Source organism: Megalobrama amblycephala, linkage group LG14, assembly GCF_018812025.1.
Source record: "Megalobrama amblycephala isolate DHTTF-2021 linkage group LG14, ASM1881202v1, whole genome shotgun sequence".
In the NCBI taxonomy this organism is placed as follows: Eukaryota; Metazoa; Chordata; class Actinopteri; order Cypriniformes; family Xenocyprididae; genus Megalobrama; species Megalobrama amblycephala.
The window spans coordinates 17,830,898-17,855,357 of record NC_063057.1 but is presented as its reverse complement, the minus strand read 5'-3'; the positions used below and the strand labels follow the sequence as shown (position 1 = coordinate 17,855,357).

The window sequence follows — 24,460 nt, the reverse complement described above, 5'->3', positions numbered from 1 at the left end:
AACGGATTACAGCACACCATGGTCGCGGATCAACGTCGTCACCACCAAGCTTCCTCAAACTGTATTTAGAAAACAACGTTATTTAAAAACATGCTCGCTGATTATGATCTGTGCTGTTATGAATACTTTTCCACTTTTTTATGAGAAATGCTGTCCAAATGTCCCGTTTTTAATGATGACGTCTAAAGTCCCCGCCAAAGGAAGTAGTCCCTTTTAGCAATTTGTTAGCAACCGCCGATTTTAAGACACAGTAAAAGTTAATAAAAAATCACAAGTGGGTTATAACTGGTGTGTTTTATGTCATAGATCAAAATGTGAAAGTATTTAGAGGCTTTGTTAACCACAGACCTTATTTCAGGCGATTTAGCAAAAACCCATTCAAAAAACCCATAGACTTTACGGCGTTGGAACCGGAAGTCCTAAAATGCTAACTCGCTTCCGGGTTTTGCCTACAAAAATGCGTCATCCCTGGGGCACTCTATAAACGTCTGATTACCACAATTTTGCAATACCAATAAGTAAAAAAAAAAAAAAAAAAAAAAAAAAAAAAAAAAAAGGAAAAATTTAATTGGTCAAGCAGCCTCCATTGGACCAACTTGTGCTTTTGTTTTTTTTTTTGCAGTGACATGAAATGTAATATACTCTACATTGACTGTGTTCAAAAAAATAAAGTGACAACCACTGGAATATTTTTAAAACTGATTTTAATCAAACTTCTCTCTGAATATTTACAATGTTTGCCTGTAGAAACAGAAAGAGAATACACAGCAATATGTAAAGGATAAAGTCAGCCAGGTAAATAAATAATGTGAGGCATGAATACTAATTGGAGTTGAAATTATTAATTATTAATTATTAATTATTAAAAACCTAATCTTACATGTATTCAAAATTCTGCCAAGAAAAAAAGAGTCCATTATGATGTATAAAACAACAAATGAGACAAGAAAAAAAGCTCTTTTGGTGCTTGGTGGCACCAGTACCATGGTTATGTCTTGATACTGATTGATTACTACTTGTATATACCACTGGAATACCATCTTTGTACTATCCAAAAGCAAATACAATCGTTTTACTATTCAAAAAACACCCCTGCTGAAGTTTCCTATGGGTTGCGACGTTTAACCCTTGCATAAAGCTGAGAGGAGTCAGTAACCAGCTCTTCCTCTGAATCCTTTGACTCTGTTTGTTTAGTAACTCCATCTGCACTCACAATCACCGGTGCCTCTATCGCTCTTGAAGACTCTCCCGTTGAGCTCTCTGCCTTTGACACTCCTCCAGAACAATGTTTGACCACAGCATATTCGGCATGAAGTGAAGAGATGTTCCCGAACTCTTGTGACTCTGGTGTAACGTTTTTTAAATCAATGGAGGAATAAATGAGTGATTCTGGATTTTCTGTAGCAGTTCCAGCAGAAGACATCATGACATTATTGGCATAAACAGACTCCTCTTCATTCTCGCATGGAATGGCCTAAAAGATTGACAGGGTTGAATTGTGTCTGTGTAAATTGTTCAGCAGTTAGTTTGGTAAAAAGTGTATTTATGTTTCTTTACAAACTTCTTTACAACATTTCTGTGTAGTGAATAAATCGTTTGTGTGATTCTGTGTGTCATTTGTAACTCACATCACTGGTCGAAATGCTTCTTGTAGCATCTTCTCTTCTAGTCTGCTGAAGTTTCATACTCTTTTTTCTGAAAAACACAGGTTCATGTTTAATATCAGTTATATACTAGCTTCACAGATAACAAAACCACAAGTCAGAGAGGACTGGCTTATATAATTAAATCAACTTGTGCAGTGACCCCCAAAAAGGACACCTTAGTCACACTTAAAAATACATTGCAGGTAAAATGACAAAGAAAGTGGCGTCTGCAAACAAATGATGCAAGAGCTTTTCTCAAAACTAACTTCTCTATTCTGTTTTTTATATTTTGCTAAGCCAACTTGGGTCAAAGTGGTTTTTAGTGGATGTGTGAAGTAACAATAGTGTCGTTCATCATATGCAAGTGTCATAAGTATAGTGTCAAAATATGTTTGTGTTCATTTTGAATTGTATAACTATTTTTGATAAATTAAATGCTAATTAATTTTGCTAATGTTTGTGAAACTTTTTAATTATTTTTTTTTTAATAAATGCCTCTTGGTTTGATATTTTGTTGTATAATGTAACAACATTCATTCTTTTTTTTTTTTTTTTTGCTTAGATCTATTAATTTGTTCAAACATACATTATGTAAAAATGCAATTCATACATACTATGATTTGAATATATTACTACATGATGAACATGTTTGTAATTTCTCAATTAAAATACATGTTGATATTTTAGAGGAGCAGAAATTGCCCATAATTAGTGGCAAAGCACTTAATTAATAATTATTAAAAAAGCTTTTTACTTGAAAAAGGTGTGACAATTAAGGTGTCTAAACTCAGCTATTCTGAAGGAAACGTGTTACTTTTTACTTGATGGTCACAACATGTATGTTGACATATGACGTGTCGTTCACCTACCGTACACAGATCCATGTAATGACACAGAACATAATGACCAGCACAGCTGCAACAGCAACTCCAATCATCACAGAGGAATGATTCGAACCTGAAGAAGAATAAAGGAGTGTTTGGAAAACCACTGATGATTCACTGATTCAATTAAACAAGAGCAAGTGAGTGATATCGTAATCTTTAAACAACAAAATAAGAACGATGGCAGGAACATAGGAATGATAAAAAAGTGAGAGATTAGCATTAGCATTAATGACTGATGCTGTTACGACTTTTTTCATTTACAAATCATCGGTTGACAGATACTAAATTTCCCAAAACCATGCAGAGGATAAGCGGTATGGAGAATGGGTGGGATGGATAGAGATAGACCCTGTCCCAAATTGAACCCTAAGCCCTCGCGATTTTCCTCCGAGTCCACACTTTTGTGACGTAATGCCACTTTGACTGTTCAGAAGAAGTCTGCATCGAATGTGTACATCGGGGACGCAGATCGATCGCCAAAGGGGGTGCTCACAAACACCCTTCTGAAACCTAAAATAACAAATGGGACACATCTTATGGACTTAACGGACACACGCACAGCGGCCACTGTAAGCCCACAAGACCGCAAGTGCACATTAAGTGTGCCATTTGGGACAGGCCCATACTTAATTTGTGTTCTATGGGATGAATCACAGAACTGAAACTTACGTGAAACAGGGGGAAGCAGTTGAAACAGCTTTCTTTCAGTGCCATGAGTGTTGTTGCCGACACACTGCAGAGATGTGTGTGTGAGTGACTGATGTAGAGTGATGGAGCTCCTCAAGACTGTGCTGCTCAATCGCTCTTCACTGATGAACGTGTCTGAAGAGTTAGTGACAGGACGTCCAGACAGATGCCACTCCAGTTCAGGAGAGGGATTCCCATCAACCTCACAGAAACACTCAGTTACATCAGTTCTGTTACAACTGGAGGAGGAAGAGATTTTAGGGGCATCTGAAAAAGAAAGAATGATATTTTACATTATTAGCTTCTTGTAGAAGAGAAAAGAACTGAAGCCACAAAAACATCTTACACTGAACATGTAATGTGATGTTGTCCTGTGCTGTTTTGTTCTTGTCCAGTATCTGGTAGGTTATAGTGCAGGTGAAAGTGACTCTGTGGTGACGGTGAGCAGCAGTGAAGTTCAGATCAGAGATGAGCTCCTGTTGTCTGCTGCTCTCATTGAGGGGGATTCTGGGAGTGGAGCTCCATGTGAGAGTTGGTGGAGGAGAGGAGCAGAGAGTCTCAGCAGAGCAGCGCAGACTCACAGAGCTCCCCTCCAACACCTCCTCCTGATCCTGAACCTCCTTCTGCTCCACATACAGCTTCACTGTTCGTTTGGGAGGAGACTCTGAAATACACATAAATACAAGAATATGTGACAATGATGGCATGACAAAAAAAAAAAATAATAATAATAATAATAATAATTTAACATTCATTTATAAATAAAGTTCTCAAATCACTCACCAATTACATTTATAGTGGAGAATTTTTTTTTGTTTTTTTCAGTGTAGGTGTATTTCAGAGCACCACTCTCAATCCTGAAGTAATATTTACCATTATGATTTGAACTAACATTATAAAAGACAGTGGTGCAGTTCTTCTCATGTAGTTTTCCAGTTATTTTCCCTTTAAAGGGATTATGTTTGGGATCTCTGGAGTTAAACACTAGATTGATATTCACATCAGTTTCATCTTTGAGCCACAATCCTGTAGCATTACTCTCAGTGAGGTTTGTGTCATATTTGGCCTCAATCTCAAATGTGCACTTTATGATCACACATGATCCACTGAGAGCTTCAATCTTCTCCGGCAGACTGATGCTGAAATCTCTACAGCAAACACCTTCAACACACATGATGAAAATCATTCAGTCACAAGCAGAAACAAACACTGAAGCATTCAGACAGACAAACACATTTCTGTTGTTATACAAAATGCTACAAACAAAATCATTATTTTTTTCCCATTACAAAACATTAATTTGCATTACAGGGTCATTGTTAAAAGGGTAAACATAAGCAGAACAGGAACAACAGTAAAATAATTTAATTAAAATAGTAATAATATTCTTTTCAAGTCATGAGAAAATTCAACATTGTATACATGTTCTGAAGTGTCTGTAAGTAAACTATCTGAAGCACCATAGTATCACATAGAGAATAACAGTTTAGCACTTGAATTCACATTTATTCACATCACACTTTTGTTGTTTAAAAATAGATGTGAAGCAGAGAAAGGAAACCACACCTTGTAGCAGAAAAGAGAAAAGAATCGTTTTCTCTACAGTGTTCATCTCTTCATTAACAAACGCTCAGTCCTGTGGAGAAACACACTTGTAAATCTGCACAAATGACAAAAATAAATGGTTAATAAACTAAAAATAAACACTTAACAGTAAGTTTTCAGTAGTTAACATTAGTTAACATGAACTAAGAATGAACAATACTTCAGCATTTATTAATCATAATGTTCATTTCAACATTTACTCATACGTTCTTAAAATCAAAAGTATTTGTTAACATTATAATGCACTGTGAACTAACATAAACAATGAACAATTATAATTTTATTAACTAACATTAACAAATAATAAATACAGTAACAAATGTATTGCTCATTGTTAATTCATGTTAGTTAACACATTAACTAATGTTAACTAATGAAACCTAATTGTAAAGTGTTGCCAAATAAACTCATAGAAATCATAAATTTAGCTCCTGAAAGGAATGAAAACTGATCATTTTAGTAATTATACTGAACAGATATTTATGAACTCACAGCAGCTCAATAAACTGAACAACACGTCTGAAGAAACATCTAAAGAAGAATAAAAAGAGTTCAAGACTTGCCAGAGATGAGGAAAAAATGTATTTTTTTCCCTAAATGCAGAAGGACTCCAAGTTCTGTATTTTGGCGTCTGCCGATGATTTGAGACTGAGTGAAACTGTGCTGAGTGAACATGATATACTGACTGACAGCTAGTGAACAACTTCCTGTATCCACCATCAACATTTCACAGACAGAGCAACATTACATATCAATAATTTAGTAAACTGATTATACTGTACTTCAAGTTTTGAACTTTAAGACATATTTAGTTGCTTTTAATAAATGTGACAGTTCCATCAGTTTCACGCTCAGCATTCATGTACTAAGAAGAGCTTCGTTTTTTTCTTTAACCCAAAAACATCTGATACAGTGTAATCATATCTTTGAACAGAAAAGGGAAATAGTATATATATATATATATATATATATATATATATATATGCATATTAGCTCATCAGCAGCGAATGTAGACATGAACTGGCCATTTCTTTCTATCCCAACTTAAAGGGATAGTTCACCCAAAAATGAAAATTCTGTCATCATTTACTCAACCTCAAGTTGTTCAAAATCTGTATAATTTTCTTTGTTCTGTTGAATGTGTTAAACTGAACAGTTTTGGGGCACCATTGACTTCTCCATATAGTTTTTTTCCTACTATGGAAGTCATTGGTGCCCCAAAGTGGCCTGGTTACAAACTTTCTTCATAATATCTTCCTTTGTGTTCAACAAAAAAATGTATACAGATTTGGAACTTGAGGGTGAGTAAATGATGATAGAATTTTCATTTTTGGGTGAACTATCCCTTTAACAACTAAACTAAGCCATTACTGAATTTCCTGAAAATTCCCAGATAAACACTGTGAAGCACTTTAAAAAGCTTTTATATTTTTACATAATCATATACTGTGGCATCATGACAGGACTGGAGATCTTCTTGCGATGTTTTCCTAATAAAGCAGTGGTGGAAACTGCATTGGTGAATTCAATAATCTAAGAAAAAAATTCAGTTCTTTACTGTTTGGAGTCAGTAGGACATAGAGATGCTCACTCTCTTCAGACTGGAATTCAGACTGTCTCCACTTGATGCAATACAACTTACAACTCCATCAAGATCTGCACTACATCACTGCTCTGCACCTCCACCAGTGAAGTTAATGTTAGTGAACATGAACTAACAATAAACACTTCCCTACTTCTTCAGAAACTGTTAATTTTACTCAGTGGTGATTTCAACATTTACTGATACACTTTTAGTCCAAAGCTGGATTTGTCAACATTTGTTAATGCACTCTGAACTAACATGAACAAACAATTAACAATTAGATATTACACTAACAAAGATCCATATAATAGTCCACAAAAAGACACAAATGAGATTAAATAAAAATAGATTAAATAAAAATTAGATACATGCACATATACATTTTTTGTAATCTTTCCCTTTTCTAAATAGTTTGTGAGATTACAATAAGTGTGTCCCAAATCATATACCAAACCTACTCAGATGGTTTACTTATCCCAGTAGATGTGTGGATCCATGAACAGTCTAACATTGCACACAAACCATTGCACTTTGGATGAGGATTTGGTTCAGAAATACAAAAAAAAGAAAAAGAAAAAAAAGAATCATGATCAGATTTCTTATAATGAAAGGCCCGTAGAACCATTAAGAAGATTTGTTTGAGCAGTGTAAATTGAATTAAATTGAATGTGGAATGTGTATATGAGGATACAGGATGATTGACAGGAGAACGCAGTTATGATGTAGTAGTTCAGGTGTGTCCCAAAGACTACTCTTCTGCTACATAGATAACTACTTGTTTCGGTCACACTTTATTCAATTTCAATTCACATTTATTTGTATAGCGCTTTTCACGATACATATCATTTCAAAGCAGCTTTACAGAGAATGCATGTCAACATCACAATTTAAGAATGCAGTTATTAAATAATGTAATAATTTAGGCAATTAATTTACAATCACTGTTGGCAGTTTAACAGAAGAAGCAATGAGCTCCTCGAAAATGAATTACATTAAAGTGTAAGGGAAGGTTCAACAATTATGCAATTATAGATGTAATTGCAGAAATTAATAGTTACAGCTGTAATTACTTGAAGGTATTTTTTAAAATATAAGTACAATGTAAAAACGTATGTACACAACAAGTGCATTGTATCAAATTATTAATTTAAATGTAAGTACATAGAGGTTTAAAAAAATATCTATATATATATCTATATATATCTATATATATATCTATATCTATCTATATATATATATATATATATATATATATATATATATATATATATATATATATATATATATATGTGTGTGTGTGTGTGTGTGTGTGTGTGTGTGTACGTGTGTGTGTGTGTGTGTGTGTGTGTGTGTGTGATAAAATGTGTATTTGTTGTTTATTGTGTGTCATCTCTCTTAATGTTCAAAGTTTCATATTCAGAGGGTGGAGCAGAGAGCTGAAGAGAAGCATATGTGTCTGCTGCCTCATTCTGAGCCTGAAAACAAAAACACTCTCAAACACCAGCATCATCATCTTCATCATCATCATCATCATCAACCTATATCATGCCTTAAAGGATTAGTTCACTTTCAAATAAGATTTTCCTGATAATTTACTCACCCCCATGTCATCCAAGATGTCCATGTCGTTCTTTCTTCAGTCGAAAAGAAATGAAGGTTTTTGATGAAAACATTCCAGGATTTTTCTCCTTATAGTGGACATCAATGGACTCCAGATGACTGAAGGTCAAAATTACAGTTTCAGTGCAGCTTCAAAGGGCTTTAAACGATACCAGATGAGGAATAAGGGTCTTATCTAGCGAAACGATTGGTCATTTTCTTTTTTCTAACAAAAAAATGTATATGCTTTATAAACACAAATGATCAAGTTGCGAGTGCTTCAGCTTTCCGTATTCTTCAAAAAGCTTCCGCTGTATGTCCTACGCCTTCCCTATTCTACTTACGGAACGAATGCGACGCCAGTTCCAGGCGGAACCACTTGCAATGCGGATCATTTGTGTTTATAAAGCTGTATTTTTTCTTTTAGAAAACGACTGATCGTTTCGCTAGATAAGACCCTTATTCCTCATCTGGTATCGTTTAAAGCCCTTTGAAGCTGCACTGAAACTGTCATTTTGAACTTCAACCATTTGGATGACATGGGGGTGAGTAAATTATCAGGAAAAAATTATTTGAAAGTGGACTAATCCTTTAATATATCCAGGCCTTATAACAAAGAAGACTCACCTTCCACTTGGTGGACAATCTGGAAACAAAGAATATATGTTACTAATGTTTAGTCCATTCAAATATCGCTCTACATAGAAATTCAATCTTACTGTTTGAATGACTTAGTCAGAAGCGTCCTGCACTATATATATGTATATGTATATATATATATATATATATATATATATATATATATATATATATATATATTCTCTGAAAACATGTGTTAATGTTTAATATCAGTTACATGCTAGCTTTACAGAGAGCAAAATCATAAGTCAGATGTGACTGGCAGGTGAATCAACTTGTGCAGTGACCCCCCGAATGTTTTGGACACATTAGTTATACTTAAAAATGTCTGAATGTCCTTAACAATGCAGATAAAAAATGGCAAATCAAGTGGCATCTGCAAACAACTGATGTAAGAGCTTTTCTCAGAACTTCTCTATTTATTTTTGCTCAACTGGTGGTTTTTAGTGGATGTGTGAAATAACCATAGAGTTGTTTTTCACATTAGTCTCTGACGACCACTAAGTGTAGTGTCAAAATACGTTTCATGTTCATTTTGAATTTTATATCTATTTTTAATCACTTAAATGCTAATTCATTTATTTTCATGAAATGTTTTGCTTGTCCTATTTTCTTTTTTAATTAAAGGTTTTCTTGGTTTGATATTTTGTTTTATAAAGCAATAACATTCATACATTTTTGTCTTGATCTATTCATTTGTTCAAAAATCATTATGTAAAAATGCAATTCATAAATACCATGATTTAAATACATCACTTCTATGATGAACATATTTGAAATTTCTAAATTAAAAATACATGTACAATGTATACAAATACAATTTATAAAAAATGACCCCGTTTAAAAGTTTACATACCCTTGATTCTCAATACTGTGTGTGGTTACCTGGATGAACTATGACTGTTAGTTTGTTTTGTGATGATTGTTCATGAGTCTCTTGTTTGTTCTGAGCAGTTAAACTGAACTCTGTTCTTCAGAAAAATCCTCCAGGTCCTGACACGATGCATTAAGAGTCAGGGGGTGAAAACTTTTGAACAGGATGAAGAAGTTCAAATTTTTCTTATTTTGTTTAAATGTGAGATTTTTTCATTTACTGCCCTTCGGAAGCAAAAGAAGATATTTTCACATTTCCTGGAAGACAAATTAAGTACAATTTACCTCGATATTCAAATTCAAAAAGTTTTCACCCCTCGGCTCTTAATGCATCGTGTTTCTTTCTGGAGAATCAGTGAATGTTTGAACCCTTTTAATAGTTGTGTTTGAGTCCCTCAATTGTCCTCAGTGTGAAAAGATGGATCTCAGAATCATACAGTCACTGCTGGAAAGGGTCCAAATATGCAAAAAATGCTTGAAAACGTAAGATCCTGCAAAACCTGGTGGATTTTTCTGAAGAATGTTGGGCAGTTTAACTGTTCAGAACAAACAAGAGACTCATGAACAACCATCACAAAACAAACTAACAGTCATAGTTCATCCAGGTAACCACACACAGTATTAAGAATCAAGGGTATTTAAACTTTTAAACGGGGTCATTTTTTATAAATTCAGCTATTTTTTGTCTTGTTGACCATATGTAAACATCTTTTATGTAAAATATCTTATTTAGGACTGTACTAAATTAAAATTAACATGCATTTTGTATAATCTCTCTTATTTTGTTAAAATTATTCACATTTTCAAAGATTCTGCAAGGAGTATGTAAACTTTTGAGCTCAACTGTATGTGTCGTTCACCTACCGTACACAGATCCATGTAATGACACAGAACATAATGACCAGCACAGCTGCAACAGCAACTCCAATCATCACAGAGGAATGATTTGAATCTAAAGAAGAATAAAGGAGTGTTTGGAAAACCACTGATGATTCACTGATTCAATTAAACAAGGGCTAGTGAGTTATATCGTAATCTTGAAACAACAAAATAAGAACGATGGCAGGAACATAGAACGATATAAAAAAGTGAGAGATTAGCATTAGCATTAATGACTGATGCTGTTACGACTTTTTTCATTTACTAATCATTGGTTGACAGATACTCAATTTCCCAAAACCCTGCAGAGGATAAGTGATATGGAGAATGGGTGGGATGGATAGAGATAGACCCTGTCCCAAATTGAACCCTAAGCCCTCGCGATTTTCCTCTGAGTCCACACTTTTGTGACATAATGCCATTTTGACTGTTCAGAAGAAGTCTGCTGTGTAGATCTCTGGATTACAGGCTCAGAAAATGTGTACATCGAGGACGCATATCGATCGCCAAAGGAGGCGCTCACAATCACCCTTCTGAAACCTAAAATAACAATGGGACATATCTTGTGGACTTAACAGACACACGCACAGCGGCCACTGTAAGTCAACAAGACCGCAAGAGCACATCAAGTGTGCCATTTGGGACAGGCCCATACTTAATTTGTGTTCTATGGGATGAATCACAGAACTGAAACTCACGTGAAACAGAGGGAAGCAATTGAAACAGTTTTCTTTCAGTGCCATGAGTGTTGTTGCCGACACACTGCAGAGATGTGTGTGTGAGTGACTGATGTAGAGTGATGGAGCTCCTCAAGACTGTGCTGCTCAATCGCTCTTCACTAATGAACGTGTCTGAAGAGTTAGTGACAGGACGTCCAGACAGATGCCACTCCAGTTCAGGAGAGGGATTCCCATCAACCTCACAGAAACACTCAGTTACATCAGTTCTGTTACAACTGGAGGAGGGAGAGATTTTAGGGGCATCTGAAAAAAGAAAGAATGATATTATACATTATTAACTTCTTGTAGAAGAGAAAAGAACTGAAGCCACAAAAACATCCTACACTGAACATGTAATGTGATGCTGTCCTGTGCTGTTTTGTTCTTGTCCAGTATCTGGTAGGTTATAGTGCAGGTGAAAGTGACTCTGTGGTGACGGTGAGCAGCAGTGAAGTTCAGATCAGAGATGAGCTCCTGTTGTCTGCTGCTCTCATTGAGGGGGATTCTGGGAGTGGAGCTCCATGTGAGAGTTGGTGGAGGAGAGGAGCAGAGAGTCTCAGCAGAGCAGCGCAGACTCACAGAGCTCCCCTCCAACACCTCCTCCTGATCCTGAACCTCCTTCTGCTCCACATACAGCTTCACTGTTCGTTTGGGAGGAGACTCTGAAATACACACAAATACAAGATCAAGTGACAATGATGGCATGACAAAAACAACAAAAAAAAAAATAATAATAATAATTTAACATTCATTTATAAATAAAGTTCTCAAATCACTCACCAATGACATTTATAGTGGAGAATTTTTTTTTGTTTTTTTCAGTGTAGGTGTATTTCAGAGCACCACTCTCAATCCTGAAGTAATATTTACCATTATGATTTGAACTAACATTATAAAAGACAGTGGTGCAGTTCTTCTCATGTAGTTTTCCAGTTATTTTCCCTTTAAAGGGATTATGTTTGGGATCTCTGGAGTTAAACACTAGATTGATATTCACATCAGTTTCATCTTTGAGCCACAATCCTGTAGCATCACTCTCAGTGAGGTTTGTGTCATATTTGGCCTCAATCTCAAATGTGCACTTTATGATCACACATGATCCACTGAGAGCTTCAATCTTCTCCGGCAGACTGATGCTGAAATCTCTACAGCAAACACCTTCAACACACATGATGAAAATCATTCAGTCACAAGCAGAAACAAACACTGAAGCATTCAGAGAGACAAACACATTTCTGTTGTTATACAAAATGCTACAAACAAAGTTATTATTTTTTTCCCATTACAAAACATTAATTTGCATTACAGGGTCATTATTAAAAGGGTAAACATAAGCAGATCATTAAATGTTCTTAAGTAAACTATCTGAAGCAACATAGTATCATATAGACAGAATAACAGTTTAGCACACACAATTCACATTCATTCACGTCACACTTTTGTTGTTCAAAAAAAAAAGATGTGAAGAATTGAAAGGAAACCACACCTTGTAGCAGAAAAGAGAAAAGAATCGTTTTCTCTACAGTGTTCATCTCTTCATTAACAGACGCTCAGTCCTGTGGAGAAACACACTTGTAAATCTACACAAATTACAAAAATAAATGGTTAATAAACTAAAAATGAACACTTTACAGTAAGTTTTTAGTAGTTAACATTAGTTAAAGGGATAGTTCACCCAAAAATGAAAATTCTGTCATCATTTACTCACTCCCAAGTTGTTCCAAATCAGTATAAATTTCACAAAGGAAGATATTTTGAAGAAAGTTTGTAACCAGGCCGCTTTGGGGCATCATTGACTTCCATAGTAGGAAAAAAAACTACTATGGAAGTCACTGGTGCCCCAAAACTGTTCAGTTTCTCACATTCTTCAAAATATCTTCCTTTGTGTTCAACAGAACAAAGAAATTTATACAGGTTTGGAACAACTTGAGGGTGAGTAAATGATGACAGAATTTTTATTTTTGGGTGGACTATAGCCTACCTTTAACTACTTTAGTTAACATGAACTAAGAATGAACAATACTTCAGCATTTATTAATCGTAATATTCATTTCAACATTTACTCATACCTTCTTGAAATCAAAAGTATTTGGTAACATTATAATGCACTGCGAACTAACATGAACAAACAATGAACAACTATATTTTTATTAACTAACATTAACAAATAATAAATACAGTAACAAATGTATTGCTCATTGTTAATTCATGTTAGTTATCACATTAACTAATGTTAACTAATGAAACCTAATTGTAAAGTGTTGCCAAATAAACTCATAGAAATCATAAATTTAGCTCCTCAAAGTAATGTAAACTGATCATTTTAGTAATTATACTGAAACATATTTATGAACTCACAGCAGCTCAATAAACTGATCAACACGTCTGAAGAAACATCTAAAGAAGAATAAAAAGAGTTCAAGACTTGCAAGGACTCCAAGTTCTGTATTTTGGCGTCTGTCGATGATTTGAGACTGAGTGAAACTGCGCTGTGTGAACATGATATACTGACTGACAGCTACTGAACAACTTCCTGTATCCACCATCAACATTTCACAGACAGAGCGACATTATATATCAATAATTTAGTAAACTGATTATACTGTACTTCAAGATTTAAACTTTAAGACATATTCAGGTGCTGTTATTCCGGTATTAAAAAATAAATGTGACAGTTCCTACAGTTTCCTGCTCAGCATTCATATACTAAGAAGAGCTTAATTTTTTCTTAACCCAAAAACATCTGATACAGCGTAATCATATCTTTGAACAGAAAAGGGAAATAGTGTGTATATATATATATATATATATATATATATATATATATATATATATATATGTATATATGCATATTAGCTCAATGTAGACATGAACTGGCCATTTACTTTCTATCCCAACTTAATAACTAAATTAAATCATTACTGAATTTCCTGAAAATTCACAGATAAACACTGTGAAGCACTTTAAAAAGCTTTTATATTTTTACATAATAATATAATGACGCATCATGACAGGACTGGAGATCTTCTTGCGATGTTTTCCTAATAAAGATGTGGTGGAAACTGCATTGGTGAATTCAATAATCTAAGAAAAAAATTCAGTTCAGCTGTTTGGAGTCAGTAGGACATAGAGATTCTCACTCACTTCAGACTGGAATTCATACTGTCTCCACTTGATGCAATACAACTTACAACTCCATCAAGATCTGCACTACATCACTGCTCTGCACCTCCACCAGTGATTTACTGACAGAATTCACACTACACCGCTGACTGAACATGGGTGGTTTGATACAAAGCAGCATTCTTTCAGCATTTAGGTTTTTAGATATATTTCGAATATGTTGCTCAGATGAGAAAATACAACTGTGTTGTGACATTTCTCCATATCTGGAATTTGAAAAAGAATGTTAACTTCTTAAAAGCATTTATTTATGGCTATAATCTTTAGAAAGCAAAAGCCTGAATCATGGGGAAAAGCTGCAGTATCCAAAACCAAAAGAAGAGTACAAAAAGACACATGTAGTTTATTATTTTACAACACATACATACACACACACACACACACACGCACACACAATTGAACAGTTACATTTTTTACTGACATTAAGAAAGATTAATAAATATATTGCTCATTGTTAGTTCATGTTAACTCATGCATTAACTTAATGGTAATAAATGGGAACTTTACAAGACAAAGAAGTTTTTGTTTTTCCAGACAGTCCATAAAAGTCCACAAAAAGACAAAAATTAGATATTAGATTAAATAAAAATTAGAATACATCCAAATATACTTTTTTTTGTTTGCTATTTTTCTCTTTCTTAAATAGTTGAGATTTGAAGTAGTGTGTCCCAAATCATAGTACACCAAACATAAATGTTAGTACATAGTAATTAAAGAAAAAGGGGGCCAGTTTTTGTTTACAAAAAGAGTACATACTTTTACGACATAGTATAAGTAGGCAAAATGGGACACAGAATCTATCAAATCAAGCCATCTAAACCTTTTTTTTCTGACAAGCAAATAGCAAATGTGCTTGAATGGGAAAATAAATATTTATTTCAAACAACTAAACAGATTTCCATAAAATATTACATAAAATGCATATTTGTTGCCAGTGAGGCTTGGTCTTCATGCTTTTGTAATGAATCCAACATGGGATCCATGTGAAATTAGTTGGGTTTTTATGTTTTTTAATGTGTATTTAGTTTTTTTGTGTGTGTGTGTGTGTGTGTGGAAATGCATGCATTGTATAAATCCTGAAAGAACAACTGACTGAAGAAAACAAAAAAGAGATAAAATGTGTACAGGGAGTGCAGAATTATTAGGCAAGTTGATTTTCTGATCATATTTTTTTCCCAAGCACATTTTACCAATTCCAATCCACATCAATCTTAATAACTACTATTAATATTGTTTTTAATCATTTATAAGTGATATATAATTGTTCATGAAGGCTGGAAATGAAAAATGCCTTATATTCAGGTGTGCAGAATTATTAGGCAAGTTTTCTTTTACAGGCAAAATGAGCCAAAAAAGAGATTTAACTCAGACTGAAAAGTCAAAAATTATTAAATACTCATGAGAAGGACGCAATACTAATGCAATACTAGAAATTGCAAAGTTAAAGCATGACCAAGGGACAGCAAAATGCTCATTGGGTCAGCGGGGTCAGACAAAAACAAGTGGAAAAGAAAAGACACGTTAACTGCAAAATAATTAAGAATTATGTGTGAAACCATCAGGAACCCTTTAGTCTCCAGCGCCACCATTTTCCAGAGCTGCAACCTACCTGGAGTCTCCAGAAGTGCAAGGTGTTAGGATCTCAGAGACTTAGGTTAGCTAAAAAATCCTAAAAAATGACCTGCACTTGATAAGAATCACAAGCTGAAGTGTTATAAAATACATGAAGACTGGGTTTTTATAGGCCTTATAAACAGACAGCTTGAGAGTGACTCCTGAAGGACCAGCACCACATCCTCTTGTACCACTGTTTGAAGAATTTATCTTCCAGAATCTGGCAGTAAGTTTTGGAAGATCATTTTTAGTCCATCTCTGCAAGACAGACATTTCAGGATAAGAGATGGACTAAAAGTGAACTCAAACACCTTACTGCCAGATTCTGGATAAATTCTTCAAACAGTGGTACAAGAGGATGTGGTGCTGGTCCATCAGGAGTCATTCTCAAGCTGTCTGTCTATAAGCCCTATTAAAACCCAGTCTTCATGTATTTTATAACACTTCAGCTTGTGATTCTTATCAAGTGCAGGTCATTTTTTAGGATTCTTTAGCTAACCTAAGTCTCTGAGATCCTAACACCTTGCACTTCTGGAGACTCCAGGTAGGTTGCAGCTCTGGAAAATGGTGGCGCTGGAGACTAAAGGGTTCCTGATGGTTTCACACTTAATTCTTCACCTTAATTCTTAATTATTTTGCAGTTAACATGTGTCTTTTCTTTTCCACCTGTTTTTGTCTGACCCCGCTGACCCAATGAGCATTTTGCTGTCCCTTGGTCATGCTTTAACTTTGCAATTTCTAGTATTGCATTAGTATTGCGTCCTTCTCATGAGTATTTAATAATTTTTGACTTTTCAGTCTGAGTTAAATCTCTTTTTTGGCTCATTTTGCCTGTAAAAGAAAACTTGCCTAATAATTCTGCACACCTGAATATAAGGCATTTTTCATTTCCAGCCTTCATGAACAATTAAATATCACTTATAAATGATTAAAAACAATATTAATAGTAGTTATTAAGATTGATGTGGATTGGAATTGGTAAAATGTGCTTGGGAAAAAAATATGATCAGAAAATCAACTTGCCTAATAATTCTGCACTCCCTGTATTTGTTGTTTATTGTGTGTCATCTCTCTTAATGTTCAAAGTTTCATATTCAGAGGGTGGAGCAGAGAGCTGAAGAGAAGCATATGTGTCTGCTGCCTCATTCTGAGCCTGAAAACAAAAACACTCTCATCATCATCATCATCATCATCTTCATCATCATCATCATCTTCATCAACCTATATCATACCTTACTACATCCAGGCCTTATAACAAAGAAGACTCACCTTCAGCTTGGTGGACAATCTGGAAACAAAGGATATTAGGTTACTAGCGTTTAGTCCATTATAATATCTTTCTATAGAAATGCATTCTTACTATTTGATGCACTTTTTTTTTTTTGGATGAGACACCAGTGACAGATCTGACTCTCTTCCTGTAACACTGTCATGTCAAGTCAAGTCACCTTCATTTATATAGTGCTTTTTACAATGCAGATTGTGTCAAAGCAGCTTTACATTGATAATTAGTATATAATTTTTCCTTTTAAAGAATAGTGTCAATGCAGGCAGATCAAAAGCACTGTTGAATAAATGTCAAGGATACTGTTGAATATCAAATGTCAAGTCAAATTAAATTAAATTAGGGCTGCACGATTAATCGTATTTTATCACGATAACGATATCTGCTTCTCTCAATTGATTTTAAATAATCATCACGATATTGGCCCGCTCTATGAAAATGAACATAATTTGGAAATATTGGAAGTAATATTAGGAATTTCACAGTTATATCTTTTGAAGTTCCTAAAGGTTTTACCAGTTTTCATAATGTTGATCAGCTAGAAATGATTTTTCTTTGCTTTGGCAATTTGAATCTGGTTTGTCTTATTGCAAACGAATTGTGTTGCTTTAAAATCTAATGTGAATACATATTACAAACCGCTCACCAAAACCATGTTTTGTATTGATTTACCATCTAACGAAGTTATCATAGTTGGTTAAATTTAAGTCTTTGTGCCACCTACAGGCCTTTTGGGTGAAGTGTAGGTTGGTAAAGAACTTGCAAAATAGCCATAGTTACATTACTCTTTTGATAGAATAAACATGATTAATAATCGTGATTATAATTTTGAGGAAACTGTGGCACTGGCTGTCGTGTTGATGATGTCTTCACAATGGATGATCTAGTCGACTCGATCTCTGCTGATACAGGGCTGCGTTGTGGTCGTGTCAAGGCACCGGTCATCGGTCTCATCTGGAAACGGCCCCGAATCCGGTTGACTACGGTAAACCTCGGGATAAACAGAAAGACTAATATTAGCGTAGATGCCATTCTTTTTCTGATGTAACAAGTACATCTGGTGTTATAGGAAGTGTTCCCGGTTCCGGCTGAACTAATTTATGCAGCCTAATAATCCTTTAACGGATTTGAAAATATAAATATATAATGTGTTATGTGTATGCCAGGTTAAAGAGATGCGTTTTTAGTCTAGATTTAAACTGACAGAGTGTGTCTGCATCCCGAACAATGCTAGGAAGGTTGTTCCACAGTTTAGGTGCCAAATAAGAGAAGGATCTACCGCCTGCAGTTGATTTCGATATTCTAGGTATTATCAGCTGGCCTGAATTCTGAGATCGCAATAAACGTGAAGGACTATAATGCATTAAGAGCTCGCTTAGGTACTTGGGGGCTAAACCATTTAGTGCTTTGTAAGTAATTAACAAGATTTTAAAATCTATATGATGTTTAACAGGAAACCAATGCAGTGACGACAGAACTGGGCTAATATGGTCATACTTCCTAGTTCTAGTAAGGACTCTAGCTGCTGCATTTTGTACGAGCTGTAGTTTATTTATCAAGCGGGAGGAACAACCACCCAGTAGAGCGTTACAGTAATCTAACCTTGAGGTCATGAACGCATGAACTAACTGTTCTGCATTCTTCATTGAGAGCATATGTCGTAGTTTAGATATATTTTTAAGATGGAAGAAAGCGGTTTTACAGATGCTAGTAACATGGCCTTCAAATGAAAGATTGGTATCAAAGAGCACACCCAGGTTCCTAGCTGACGACGAAGACTTAACAGAGCAGCCATCAAGTGTTATACAGTATTCTAGGTTATTACCAAGCGGCAACCTCCCCGTTTCTCTCGTGAAGCCAATACGGAAGTAACTTAAACTGCGATTCATCGACTGGCCGCTAGGGACAGGCTCCAAAAGAGAGCAGAATCTCATAGAGTCCCATGTTAAATTGGCCAAGTTTATAGCAGAAAAAAACATGTTTACAAGTTGGTTCAAATTGTGGTTTTGGTCTATACTGCTATTTTTGCCCTTCATGACAACTCTGAGGGGGGTGAATTTTTTTATAACTTATCCGTTTAAATTATATTAAGCCTTAAAGTTCTGCATAATTAAGGGCGTGGTCACTTGAGTGACAGGTATATTGCGCTGCTGTCTGTGAGCCGTCATGTTACCTCAGCTGCCGCTGAATTTGGCATCTCAGCCGTATTTGTGCTCGATTATTTTATACAATTATAAAATATGGCTTGCTGCATAATATTCGAGACTGATGTGTGTCTGTGTAGATGTGCATGCATGGGGAAGAGACACAGAACACACGTTGTTGGATCGTGGCATTGGCTGAAAGTTTTGGTTGTGAGATTTACTGCAATGACAATGGCGGGAGGATATCAAAATCAGACAGCACTGCTTGGATATTATAACTAAAACTGCTGCACTATTTTGAAAAAAATATACTTTGGACACAGGCTCATTTGTTTGTTAGATACGATCGCTGCTCAGATTGCATCCTTTCTTGAAGAACGATGACAGAGAGCAGATCATTCAGAAGAAATGTGACATGTTTTTTTGTTTTGCAATGGACATTCATATTTTACCCAAGTGCCACGGATTGGATTCATCTCGCGATCTCTATTTCATTATAAAGGTATGAAGTCCCATTTGATTTTCCATGTTGTTATTTGCACAACCAACACTACTGGTGTTGGAGCATCTATATCTTAAAAAACACCGTAGATTGACAGTAAACCTTTAGAACGTTCTGATGATAAAACTTATCTTCATTAATATTTTAGATCGTATCTTAGATAGATATATAGCTCCTTTGCTGCTAACATGGTCACGTCGAGCTAGGCAGGCGTGGTTTCAGCAACCAGTCATATCAGCTCAAACCACCTCCCCGCCTCTTTGCCCATTTTCAGTTATCCGGGAGTGACGTGCGGTGACGCGCAGCTAAGATGGCCGCGGCCTCATTTAGGCGTCAAAACTGCTGTTCAGAACTCTATGGGTGACGTCACGGACGCTACGTCCATATTTTTTTTACAGTCTATGGTTATTACGTGAAGAAGTTTTTGGTCCAAAAATTAGAATCTCTGTTTTTTCTGAATTTAGTAGTAGGAAATTACTGGTCATCCAGTTTTTTATATCAGCTATGCATTCTGTTAATTTTGTGAATTGGTAAGTTTCGTCAGGGCGTGAAGAAATATAGAGCTGAGTATCATCAGCGTAACAATGAAAACTAACGCCATGCTTCCTAATGATATCTCCCAAGGGTAGCATGTACAGAGTGAAAAGCAATGGTCCTAGTACTGAGCCTTGCGGTACTCCATATTTAACTTGTGATCGATATGATATCTCATCGTTTACTACTACAAACTGATAATGGTCAGATAAGTATGATTTGAACCATGCCAATGCAATTCCACTAATGCCAACATAATTTTCAAGTCTATTTAAGAGAATATTGTGATCGATAGTGTCAAATGCAGCACTAAGATCCAGTAACACTAATAGAGAGATACAACCACGATCTGATGATAAGAGCAAATCATTAGTAACTCTAATGAGAGCAGTCTCAGTACTATGGTACGGTCTAAATCCTGACTGGAAATCCTCACAGATATTATTTCTTTCTAAAAAGGAACATAGTTGTGATGAAACTGCCTTTTCTAGTATTTTTGACAGAAAAGTAAGATTTGAGATCGGCCTGTAATTGACTAATTCTTTAGGATCTAGTTGTGGTTTTTTAATAAGAGGTTTAATAATAGCCAGCTTAAAAGTTTTTGGTACGTATCCTAATGACAAAGATGAATTAAAAATATTAAGAAGGGGATCTATGACTTCTGGAAGCATCTCTTTCAATAGCTTAGTTGGTATAGGGTCTAACATACATGTTGTTGATTTTGATGATTTAACAAGTTTAGACAATTCTTCCTCTCCTAAAGCAGTAAATGAAATGAATTTTTCCTCAGGGACACTACAATGCAATGTCTGACACGATACTGTAGTAGACGGTTGCATGGTTATAATTTTCTCTCTAATATTATCAATCTTGCAAGTAAAGAAGTTCATAAAGTCATTACTGCTGTGCTCTTTGGAAACATCAGAAGTTGAAGCTTTATTTCTGGTTAATTTAGCCACTGTATCAAATAAATACCTAGGGTTGTGTTTATTTTCTTCTAAGAGTTTAGAAAAATAGGCAGATCTAGCAGTTTTTAAGGCCTTTCTGTACTCAATCATTTTCTCTCTCCACGAAATGCGAAATACTTCTAGTTTTGTTTTCTTCCAGCTGCGCTCCATTTTTCTAGCTGCTGTTTTTAGGGCCCGAGTGTGCTCACTGTACCATGGCATTGGATTAAATTCCTTAATCTTTTTTAAACGCAAAGGAGCAACTGAATCTAATGTGCTGGAAAAGACAGAGGCAATAGTTTCTGTTGCAACATCGAGGTCTTCTAAGCTGTCTGGTATGCTAAGGCGATGAAACTGATCAGGAAGGTTATTTATAAAGCGATCTTTAGTGGTAGAAGTGATGGTTCTACCATATTTATGGCAGGGAGGCAGTTTAGCCTCTTTAACTAAATGTAGTATACACGAGACTAGACTGTGAGTCATGATGGTCACATGGTGTAATTTTATGGGTGGCCGGTTTCAAATCTTGATGTAATATATATTTTTATAACAAACCAAGCAAAATTGCAACTAAACTGGACTATCAGTGATCGCCCTGCATTTTCAAGTATGGAAAGCAGCAGAAACCTCTTTTATTGCCTATTTAACTATTCCCATTCCTAACTATTTTTAACTATTATCATTTATAATAAAACTTTATCTACGTTTTCACAGTAACTGCTCCTTATCCCTGTGTTTGGAAGCACATTTTGGGAATAAGAGGCTGTTCTCTTTAGTCCTTCAGAGAAACATGCTGCACATGTGACAAACATTCCTTAGCACATTTTCTGCCATTTAAATAAATATGTATACACGTGTCATTAAAAGATTAACTATTCAGTGAATTTGACCTATAAAGAGACATCCACTCTTGCATTGTGAGATCATGCATTTTGGGGTGGAGCAATGAAGGGAGGGGTGTGGTTGTTTGGATTGATTTCAGATATCAAAAGTGTTTCTCAGAAATTGCTTACTGCACCTTTAATACTTATAAATCAAGTCTTTTGGCAGTTGCATTCATAATTCATTTAGTTGAAAATTCTGATTGGGCACGTGTCTTGGTTTGAATGGGCATGACGTCTCTGGACTTACTGTCTAATTTTGTAGATTCCAAGTCCAACAGTCAGAGCGTACAAAACCAGAATCAGCATTAATATGATCAGGAGGGAAACTGTAACCTGTTTATAATCTAAAAATACACAATATGCCCATAAAACAGAAATATTAATATAAGTCACAGTAGAAAGAGAGAAAACAGAGAGTCCTAATACTGTCATAGTTGTTAAAACATTAGTTCATTCAGTAATGAAAATTCTGCAAATGCATAAATTGATTGAAAATAATAAAGGATGAATCTGTGTTCTACTTGAATATTTATTGGTAGAAAACTTTTTTGTTTAATTTAATTTTAGTTCAGAGGAGACATTACCTGTACACTGCAAAGGAGAGAGATTCAGTTGAAACAGTTTTCTTGCAGTGCCATGAGTGTTGCTGCCGACACACTGCAGAGATGTGTGTGTGAGTGACTGATGTAGAGTGATGGAGCTCCTCAAGACTGTGCTGCTCAATCGCTCTTCACTGATGAACGTGTCTGAAGAGTTAGTGACAGGACGTCCAGACAGATGCCACTCCAGTTCAGGAGAGGGATTCCCATCAACCTCACAGAAACACTCAGTTACATCCCCACTGACACAGCTGGAGGAAGTGGAGATTTGAGGAGCATCTAATAGAGAGAAAGATCGAGAAACGTCTGTGCAGAACTACTGGAACCTTTTCTTAGTAACTTTTCTATTGTAGTTCACATTGCTTACAATCACTGAAGATGGCTTACATATTAATGACTCATTTTAGTTTACATTCAGACACTAGCTGAGATTTGTTTTCTGTATTAGTTCCTGGCTCTACATTAGATTTAACTAATGAAGGTTTTATTCATTCATTTTAGATTATGCTTCAACTAAAGTGCTAATAAGTGTCAGTAAAGCAAAGCACCAAGTACAATAGACATTAAAATATTACAAACTCAAGAGGGAAGTACAGAAACTGATGTGTTTTTAGCCACAGAATATAATTTACAATAACATGATTGACAAGTCAAAACAGATATAAAGCATCACTTACACTGGACATGTAATGTGATGCTGTCCTGTGCTGTTTTGTTCTTGTCCAGTATCTGGTAGGTTATAGTGCAGGTGAAAGTGACTCTGTGGTGACGGTGAGCAGCAGTGAAGTTCAGATCAGAGATGAGCTCCTGTTGTCTGCTGCTCTCACTGAGGGGGATTCTGGGAGTGGAGCTCCATGTGAGAGTTGGTGGAGGAGAGGAGCAGAGAGTCTCAGCAGAGCAGCGCAGACTCACAGAGCTCCCCTCCAACACCTCCTCCTGATCCTGAACCACATACAGCTTCACTGTGGGTTTGGGGGGAGACTCTGAAATACAAACAAAAACAAGATTAAGTAAAATGACAATAATTCATTTAACACATTCATTTAAAAATAAAAGACTCAAATCACTCACCAATGACATTTATAGTGGAGATGTTTTCTCTTTCAGAGTAGGTGTATTTCAGAGCACCACTCTCAATCCTGAAGTAATATTTACCATTATGATTTGAACTAACATCATAAAAGATAGTGGTGCAGTTCTTCTCATGTAGTTTTCCAGTTATTTTCCCTTTAAAGTGATCAGGTTTGGGATCTCTGGAGTTAAACACTTGATGGTTATTCACATTAAATCCATCTTTAAGCCACAATCCTGTAGCATTACTCTCAGTGAGGTATTTGTCATATTCATCCTCAATCTCAAATGTGCACTTTATGATCACACATGATCCACTGAGAGCTTCAATCTTCTCTGTCAGACTGATGCTGAAATCTCTACAGCAAACACCTTCAACACACACAACACAAACATTAATTTATTAAAGAATTAATTTAAAATCAAGAAATTGCTCTAAAAATATTTAAACTAGTTTTTACATTTAATTCATAAAAATATCCAAACCTTTCAACAGAAAAATAAGTAGAATTATTTTCTCTGCTGTCCGGATATCCATCCTTTTATTCAGTGATGAACATCCACCTGTTGGAAAAAAT

General features: G+C 35.4%; 2 protein-coding genes across 2 annotated transcripts; both read right to left on the bottom strand.

The window, feature by feature from the left end:
- Window positions 1–722: 722 nt before the first annotated feature.
- LOC125245648 (hemicentin-1-like) lies at window positions 723–24,442 on the bottom strand. Its single transcript, XM_048156316.1, has 17 exons — window positions 24,369–24,442; window positions 23,883–24,254; window positions 23,489–23,794; window positions 22,797–23,090; window positions 22,460–22,556; window positions 17,186–17,204; window positions 16,976–17,069; window positions 11,900–12,277; window positions 11,464–11,781; window positions 11,099–11,383; window positions 4,787–4,852; window positions 4,004–4,381; window positions 3,567–3,884; window positions 3,203–3,487; window positions 2,516–2,603; window positions 1,629–1,695; window positions 723–1,474 (listed from the first exon to the last, which is right to left on the bottom strand). Exons 1-17 carry the CDS (start codon window positions 24,418–24,420, stop codon window positions 1,106–1,108), a joined length of 3,786 nt encoding a protein of 1,261 aa, XP_048012273.1. The 5' UTR covers window positions 24,421–24,442; the 3' UTR covers window positions 723–1,105.
- Window positions 7,749–13,598, bottom strand: LOC125245504 (myelin-associated glycoprotein-like). The gene is made up of 8 exons (XM_048156097.1): window positions 13,478–13,598; window positions 12,606–12,675; window positions 11,900–12,277; window positions 11,464–11,781; window positions 11,099–11,383; window positions 10,386–10,473; window positions 8,637–8,655; window positions 7,749–7,885 (listed from the first exon to the last, which is right to left on the bottom strand). The coding sequence occupies exons 2-8, from the start codon at window positions 12,649–12,651 to the stop codon at window positions 7,787–7,789; spliced, it is 1,233 nt and encodes a 410-aa protein (XP_048012054.1). The 5' UTR covers window positions 12,652–12,675; window positions 13,478–13,598; the 3' UTR covers window positions 7,749–7,786.
- Window positions 24,443–24,460: the final 18 nt, after the last annotated feature.